Raw genomic sequence first — 9022 nt, forward strand, 5'->3', positions numbered from 1 at the left:
TGGTTCCCTCGCCACCTGCCACAGACCCAGTTATATCATTTAGGACTCAGCCAGCCTGGTCAGTAGTGATACTACTGAGCCACTCTTGCTGATGGACATTGAGGCCCCCCCACCCAGAGTACATTCTGCACCCTTGCCGCCCTCAGTGCTTCCTCCAAGTGGCGTTCAACATGGAGGAGCACTGATTCATCAGCTGAGGGAGGGCAGTACGTGGTAATCAGCAGGAGGTTTCCTTGCCCATGTTTGATCTGATGCCATGAGACTTCATGGGGCCCGGTGTCGATGTTAAGGACTCCTGGGGCAACTGCCTCTAGACTATATACCGCTGTGCTACCATCTCTGCTGGGCCTGTCCTGCCAGTGGGACAGGATATACCCAGAGATGGTGATGTCTAGGACATTATCTGTAAGGTATGATTCCGTGAGGATGATAATGTCAGGCTGTTGTTTGACTAGTCTGTGAGACAGCTCTGATGGATTCACATGTTAGTAAGGAAGACTTTGCAGAGTCGATGGAGCCTGTTCCAGCGCTTGGTCAATGCTAGGTGGTCCATCCGGTTTGTGACTTTGTAGCGGTTTGCTCAGCCATTTCAGAGGGTATTTAAGAGTCAATCACATTGTTGTGGGTCTGGAGTCACGTGTAGTAAGGACGACAGATTTCCTTCCCTAAATGCCATTAGTGAACCCAGATGGGTTTTTACAACAATGGTTTTATGGTCCATGGTCATCATCAGTTTTAAATTCCTGATTTTTATTGAATTCAAATTCCACCATCTGCTGTGCCAGAATTTGAACCCGAGCCTCCAGGGCATTACTCTGGATCTCTGGATTATTAGTCCAGCGACAATACCAATACACCATCATCTGTTAACTTTCTGATGGATTCTTTTTTCAAAATGTTTCCCACCAATGAAGTTCAAATGAATGCTGTGTTTGTCCTTATTTACTGTTTTGAACAATGACGTAACATTTTCTATTCTTTAGTCCTCTGGCGCCATCCCTGTATCTAAGGAGGATTGGAAAATTATGGCCAGTGTCTCTGCATTTTCCACCCTTACTTCTGTCAGTATCCTCTGCAACATCACCATCTGTTCTTAGTGATCTATCAACTTTAAGTGCAGCCAGCCTTTGTACTATATCCTATTTATCAATCTTTAGCCCATTCCTTGATTCAACCACCTCCTCTTCATCCTTGGTGAAGTCAGATGCAAAGTATTCCTTTCGTACCTCAGCTATCCCTCTGCCTCCATGTGTAAATCACTGTTTTGATCCCTAAACTTCCCCACTCCTCCTTTTACTACCTTTTTACTATTTATATGCCTGTTGAGGACTTTAGGATTCTTGCTTATGTAAGCTGTGAGTCTCTTCTCATGTTCTCTCTTTGCTCTCTAATTTCTTTTTCCACTTTCCCCTCTAAACTTCGGACATTTAGCCTGGTTTTCAATTACATTATCAACCTGAAAACAATCATATGCACCCTTTTACTGCTTCATCGTACCCTCTACCTCTTTCATCATCCAGAGAGCTGTGGTTTTTCTCCCTAGTTAAATGTACCTTGACTGTATTTGAACTATCTCCTCTTTAAAGGCAGCCCATTATTCCATTACAATTTTGCCTGCCAATCTTTGAGTCCAATTTATCTGCTCCAGACTGTTCTCACCTAACTGAAATTGGCCTCCACCAGTGAATTGTTTTTAACTCTGGTTTGCTTCTTGTCTTTTTCCATAGCTAATCTAAACCTTACAATGCTGTGGTCACTGCCCCCTAAACGTTCCTCTACTGACACTTGACCACTTGACCCAGTTGATTCCCCACAACCAGATCCTGCATTGCCTCCTTCCTCATTGGGCCAGAAACGTACTGATCTAGAAAATTCTCCTGAACTCACTTCAGAAAGAAGACTAGACTTAGCAAACTTAGGAGAGTTTCATTAGAATTTGAGATGGGAAGTTGCAACTTTCAGAACTTCTGGTCACCACATTACAGGAAGGACGTAATAGCTCTGGAAAGAGTGCAGAGGAGGTTTACAAGAATGTTGCCAGGGTTAGAAAAGTGTAACTACGAGGAGAGATTGGATAGGTTGGGGTTATTTTTTCCTTAGAACAAAGAAGACTGAGAGGTGACTTGATTGAGGTGTACAAAATTATGAGGGGAATAGATAGAGTGGACAGGATAAAATTGTTTCCCTTGGTGGAGAATTCTAGAACCAGGGGACATAGATTCAGGATAAGTGGCAGAAGGTGTGTTGGGGGGGGGCATGAGGAAGAACTTTTTTACGCAGAGGGTATTGGGTGTCTGGAATTTGCTGCCCAAGTTGGCGGTAGAGGCAGAAACTCTAAACTCTTTTAAAAAGTACCTGGATCTGCACCTAAAGTGCTGTAAGCTGCTGGGCTATGGGCCGGGTGCAGGAAGGTGGGATTAGAAAGGGCACCTGGGTGTCCTCGGGCTGGCATGGACAAGATGGGCCAAATGGCCTCCTGTGCTGTAACTTTTCTATGGTTCTATGGTTCTGTAATATATAATTGATTAATACAACAGAAGATGATTTTGTTCATTGAGATGTTTTTGCAATTTTCTTGCAGGACCCAGTGAAATAAAATTGATTTTGGAGCGGCCAACGCTTGTGACAAAATGTAAACATACAGTTCAACAACATTGGGTTTGCTAATTAAACATAAACTGCAGTTCTGGTGTGATTCAGCATGATTCCATTGAAGCACAGTGAGAAGCCAAAGCAAATAATTGGATCAAGTGAAGCGGGAGATAGGGTGAAATGGGAGGGAATGGGGGAGCAGGGGAGAAGAGAAGGAAAAGGAGAGAGGGAAAAGGAAGATAAAGAGGGACATTGAACTTTAGGAAGGCATATGAAAGTTGTGATGGGGGGATCAAGAAAGGCCGTTGAAGGGGGGATGTGAAGGACATGGGGTGGGACATGGAAACAGCAGCAAACTCCCTTGGAGGGTGGTGGGGTTTTCTTGAGTTAGCTTTCCCTCTATCAAACCAGGATTTTTCAGTGATGAATTGTTTCTTGTGCTCAGAATGGAGAGTAGTGGAGAGATCATATTTTTGGGATGAGATTTATTGGGCTGGAGTGAAGTAGAAGTTCTGTCTATAGTGGAAATGGCAGCTTTCAAAATATCAGGAGTGGTATTTTGGAAGCTGATGTCTGAGTTCCTGTGTCGGGGAGTTAAAATCACATCCTCCTTTCCCAATATCAGAGTTATCTGAAAGAATGGATTGAAAAAGCACACTTATCTAAAATTTACACTGGAGCTTAATGCCAAATCTCACTGTCACCGCATGGTACAATTGATGGGCTTTACACCAAATATTATGTATCGGATTTAACCCTGTAAATGGCAAGAACAGTGCCACCAGTAGATACAACAGATAATGTGGGTAAATGTTGATACCTTTAATGTGAACAACAGATACTGAATTTTCAGATAATGAATTTTCCCATAGACAGAGCCTAACTTTGGAGACTATCAATTCAATTTGAGGTGGAAAGTTCCATCCACTCAACATTTGTAATTTAAAATGGATTATTATAATAGCAAGATGACCTTGTTAACTGAGATTTTTTTTTAATGTCCATACAGCAAAACACTTTGTAACAAGTGTAACTAAAAAACAAAGCCAGGAAAAACCATTGCATGAACCGATACCAGGTAAACACATAGTTCAGCATTGTTGGGTTTGCTAATTAAACATAAGTTACAGATCTGCTGCAACTGAGCACAATTCAGGTGAAGCATAGTGAAAACGAGAATAATTGACCCAAGTGATGAGGGGGACGGGTGAGGGGACAGAGAATGGGAAGGCAGGAGAGGAGAGGAAGAGGAAGAGGGAGGGAGTGGGGAAAGGAAGATGGAAAAGAAGATGGACCTAAGGAATGTCTGACTAGGATGTGGAAGGGTGGCGGATAGTTGGAAAAGGGGGAACAGGGAAGGCTGGGGAATGGCAAGGACATGGAAGCATATGGAAAAATCTCCTGGTGAGGAAATTGCATTGAGTCACCTTTCCCTTCCTGAAGCTTGCATTTCTTTTTCGCTGAGGAATAAATTTTCATATTCCCAGGGCCCAGCCTCCCGCTTAATGGGGGCATTGGGGATGAGGAACAGGTGCACTAATTCACAGTCGTGAAATTCTCCTGGATGGGGCTTGTTTTATTCCTAAGGGCCAGTTATCTGATCAGAGGAAGAGAGGGTGATTCTTCTCAGCTCAGACTTTGTGTTTAGGATGGAGAGTCACAATTTTATGAGCAGTGTAAGACAAGCCGCGAGGGGACGCCTCTCACAAATTTGAAACGCAAGAGGGGAACACAGTGAGTCAGAGCTTCTGTAGCTTTTAAAGGTTGGCAATGGGGCGTAACTGTTTTTATTGCTGTACTTGTGAGCTGTGCAGTGAGGCTTTTTACTCACTTTCCCAGAAAGGAGTAGATGATTGATTTGAGTTGCGGCTCCTGGACAAGGCTCACTGAAGAGGGATTTGAGAAGGGGTTGGGGTGGAGGGGGGCTTGACAGTGTTGCAGTACCTACCAGTCAGTCTGACAGTGCCCAGGTGTCATGGGCATTGTACATTCCAGAAGAAAGTGAGGAGGAAAGCCTGAGAGCAGGGCAGCCCAAAGTGGGTGGTGAACTCCATCTAAGGCTAAATACTGGCACGAGACCGATAGTCAACAAGTACTGGAAGGGAAAGTTGAAAAGAACTTTGAAGAGAGAGTTCAAGCCTTCTGATTCTGTGATTCTGTAAATGCAAATGGATCCAGACAGCAGCAACACCCAAGCAAGCTGCAGGGCAGCCTGGTGATGAATAAGCGACAGAAGACCACAGAGGGGACTGCGAGGAGGCACCAGTGCAGAGATGAAGGTACCCTGTAGCCAGGGTCCACAAAGGATGAGCTACCTCCAGAAGTTGGAGGAGCAGCCTCACCAAAGATTGCACCTGTCCTGACCAAGCTGTGTGCCATGATTGTGGAGGAGGTGAGCTCCGGTTGTATTGGTGGGCATTCACTACCAGTAGCTCTGAAGGTCACTGCGGCCTTGAACTTCTACACTTAAGGTTAATTCCAGAGGCCCAATAGAGTTGTGTGATGTGTCCTAATCAGTCAGACATAGCTCTATCAAAGTCCTGACAGATGCCCTCTTCAGAAACGGCAACCAGTGCATACATTTTCAATTAATTATTTGGGAGGGGTGCATGGGCGGGGGGAATCCAGACGGTCAGGCCAAGAGATTCAGAAGATTCAGCTCAATGGCTGGATTCCCCCAGGTGTAAGGTCACATAGACTGAATGCATGTGGCCATCAAAGTTCCCACAGGCCAGCCAGCGGCCTTCATTAACTCAAAGGGATTTCATTCCCTCAACATCTAGCTTGTCTGTGACCACTGCCAACACACCCTGCAAGTGTGTGCTCCCTTTCCTGGGAGCAGTCACAATGCTTACATTCTCCGACACTCCCAGGTGCTACAACTTCTCACCCTGCACCCTACGCCCTTGCAGCCTCCAGGAATGGATGCTCTGTGACAAGGGATATCCACTGAAGAGATGGCTGCTGACACAAGTGAGGAACCCAAGTACCGAGGCAGAGGAATGCTATAACATCAGCCACACAATGACTAGAGTAACCATCAGTCTCTTCAAATGAGATTCCAGTACTTGGATCGATTGGGTGGAGTTATTTAATATGACCCAGCAAGGGTCTCCCAGATAATGGTGGTCTAATAACCCAGCGCTGATGAGGAGGAGAGCACTGGCTAGTGAAGACATTGGATTGTGAAGCACCCTCAGGCGAGGAGGGTGAAGTCAAAGAGGAGCCAGATCATTCTGATAAGCATGAGGGACTGCTTGGGGGTGCCAAGATCTAGGCTGAGGAGGCACTTTTACCAACACACGTCAGCTGACCCTTACCACTGCAGCCAAATAAGCCAAATAAACGCCCATAAACCAAGCACACAAAAGCCACTCTCACTTGCTGGAAGTCCGGACCCCCTTCGGTCACTGACCCCTGGTGCTTCTAGAATGTGCAAATGATGAGCACACACAACTTGGTCGCCTGCGGGCAACCCCAGGGTCGACGCATGCCACCCTTACACTGCTGGATGAACACTGGATGGATGCTTTCATAAACTAAAATCAGACATTTATTACATTAATAATTACACACAAGCAGAGAATCATTAACTGTCCAATCACCCTCGAGGCCCAAGTGCATTTTGTGGATTTCCTGAATTCTTTTACCAGTGTTGCTAAATATGCTCCTCCTTCACTGCCAACTGTGTTAGAGGCAGGCTGCTGACCTTGCTGTCCTGCCTGGGATGACCTTGGCTACTGTCCTCTGGCTGCCTAAGGCATGGTGGGCCCTGGAATGCTGAGGGTCCTGCACAAGCATAGGATCTTTCTCTGTTGTCATGGCAACTTGAGGTGCCAGCATCACTGACAGAGGGGCTGAGGAAGTGCTGTTCACACTCAGAGCACCTTGAGAGAACCGCCCCCCCCAGATGCAAAAGGCGGTCACTCCTCCTCCATTGTAAGGCACACTTGTACCTCCCTGCTGACCTGAGAAGGAGGAGAGCCTGGTGGAAACTCCAGGCACCTCATCCCCCTCTTGCCTTACCAAGATGATGGCACGCTGGTCTATGTATATTTTCAGCATGCACTGATTGGTCTGCTGGATGTGGCTCTCTATGAGCATCGCCAATCTCTCGATGGAGGAGATCGGACCACTTGTGGCCTGGATGGACTCCTTCACTTCCTTGCCCTCTGGAAATGCATCCAGATCTTTACAAACCTCAAGCTGTATATCCAGCATCTGCCACCTTATGGACAACCCCCAGAAGCTCGTCATCAGCCTGGGCCTGGTTTCCCAAACTGTTAGCAGTTTCAGAGGTCTCAGCTGTCAGAGCATCCGACAGCTGGCCAGTTGTGTGTGTTGTACTTGTATCAAGTTATGACAGTATCTGCACTGGTGAAAGATGTGGGGGAGTGATGTAGCACTGCACCCTCTGATGCCCCTTCTTCCTCAGAGGTTGAAGGGTGTCCTCTGGAGATAGCAGCTCTCTGTTCCCGTGATTGACCAATGAGAGAAAACAAATAATCAGCCCTCCAATCTGGAGCTCAATCTGGAGAATTGGCTGCAGTTCACATCTGTACATTGGAGGACACATGAACGTCATCCTTCACGGCCATGAGGCAACTCGCTCTCCTGTGACTGACCTCCAGCCTCACTGTCAGTGATGGAGCAGTCGCCCTGATACCCGCCAGCTCTAGATCCACCACCTCCATGGGAGTCAGGATGGTGATAATCGAGACTCTGTAACCAGCAGGGCCCTCTCTCTGACATTCTGGGCCCTTTTCTCCGGCTGGAAATATGAGAGTGATGTTAGTGTTTGCATTAGAGCAAACACAACACCTAATCACTTTGCATCCTTGCTGCAGCATCTATTTCAAATGACATACATGTGGCACTGGGCCTCCCTGGAGTGACCCCCCACCCCGCTCCCCCAAACAGCCATTAGTCTGCAACTCCCCATAATCCTACATGAGCTACAGTCATTCCTTTCCCAGAAGATGCTGCAGCCTCCATCCATAGCCACAATATAGTGGGCTGTCCCTCCTGAGTATCCACACCAGCACTTATCCATTTGCACACCACCACCCGCCCCCACCCTCCCTACCAGCCACAAATAGGGAACTGAGGTTTGCCACTCATCCTGGCAAAGCTGAGAAGGTCGTTGACCTTGCGGCACTGCTGCCAGGTTTTCCAGATGACTCCATGGCTGCTGACCTCCTTTGTTTTCTCCATCCAGGCTGGCTTGGTTAAACTTCCCTCCTTCCCCATGTCCCTGGGGAAAAGGACCTTCTACCTTGATCAAAGTATCCTGGAGGAGGACATTCAGGGACTCATCACTGAACGGTGGGGCCACCTGGGATTGTACCTCTGCCATGCCCACAGCGGGTTTCCACTGTGGCTTCCTCGTGAGGATCATGGGGAGTTGCAGACTACTGGCTGTTGGGGGGAGTAGGGTGGAGGGGATGTCGCATGTGCTGCCTGTTTGGGATGTTACAGACCACTGGCTCTTTGGAGGGGTCACATGTCATGTTTTTAATCATGACGTAAAGACACCAATCATTCGTAAGAGATTGGGTAAACGTGTGTTTATTTATTGAGACTAGACACATGAGAACATTTATACATGAATAGAAAGCTTGAAGACATCAGCGGCAGGGCTGTGTGTGCTGTGCTCTGCTACAGGCCAAAGTGAAACTGAGGGTGGATCACATGGCACACTTCCCTTCTAGCAATGGTATGCTGCTATCCCTTAAAGACATATTGCAACATTGCCCTTTTTAAAGATGCTTTCCCTCTTCCACGGAAGTATAACTATTTACAATACATATTCATTTTAGTTACCATTCCATAAGTGTATAGGATGGGTGGACCCATGGGTCTTTAAAGTGTAGAGGTAATCTGCTGGCCTACCCAGATCTCGTAATGGTAACCTAGTCTGCAGGTTTCTTTGATTCCTCACAGTGATCCGCGGGATTGTCCTTCTTAGATGTTGTACCTGATTGCACTTGGGACCTTGTCCTAGATGGAATAGGACTGTACGGTGGTTGAGGAGCTGAAATGGATCTGGTTTGTCCTTGGTTACGCCTCACCATTGTGGTTTTGTGTGCAATGACTTCATAGGACCTTGGTTCTGAGTAAATACTTGTCACCTGGGCTGGCTGCCTTCTGTGGGATCCTAGATGTCACTTTGTTGTCCCAACTGTAAACTTAGCAGTTAGGTACCCGTAATTTTATCATGCATGTTGGTCATCTTCTCTTGCAGGTTTAAAAGTTGAGCTCTAGGTTCCTAGAGAGTAGAATGGGTAAGAGTAGGTAAATTGGTATGCACTGGTTTGCTAAACATGTGCTCTGCCGGCGATGGAATAGTAGCACTTAAAGATGTCACTCTCAGATGTAACATCACAATACATAGGTCTTGCTTGGTCTGTCTACATTTGAGAATTAGGGA

The 9022-nt window shown here is 46.7% G+C and overlaps 1 protein-coding gene across 1 annotated transcript in view; it reads left to right on the plus strand.

The window, feature by feature from the left end:
- LOC144683222 (uncharacterized) overlaps positions 1 to 2682 on the plus strand; it is a 75576-nt gene extending 72894 nt beyond the window's left edge. The window contains exon 19 of the mRNA XM_078546178.1: positions 2582 to 2682. Coding sequence (XP_078402304.1) covers positions 2582 to 2667 — 86 coding nt within the window. The 3' untranslated portion in view covers positions 2668 to 2682. The remainder of the gene's footprint in view (positions 1 to 2581) is intronic.
- Positions 2683 to 9022: the final 6340 nt, after the last annotated feature.

This window comes from Cetorhinus maximus, chromosome 8 (genome assembly GCF_964194155.1).
Source record: "Cetorhinus maximus chromosome 8, sCetMax3.hap1.1, whole genome shotgun sequence".
NCBI lineage: Eukaryota > Metazoa > Chordata > Chondrichthyes > Lamniformes > Cetorhinidae > Cetorhinus > Cetorhinus maximus.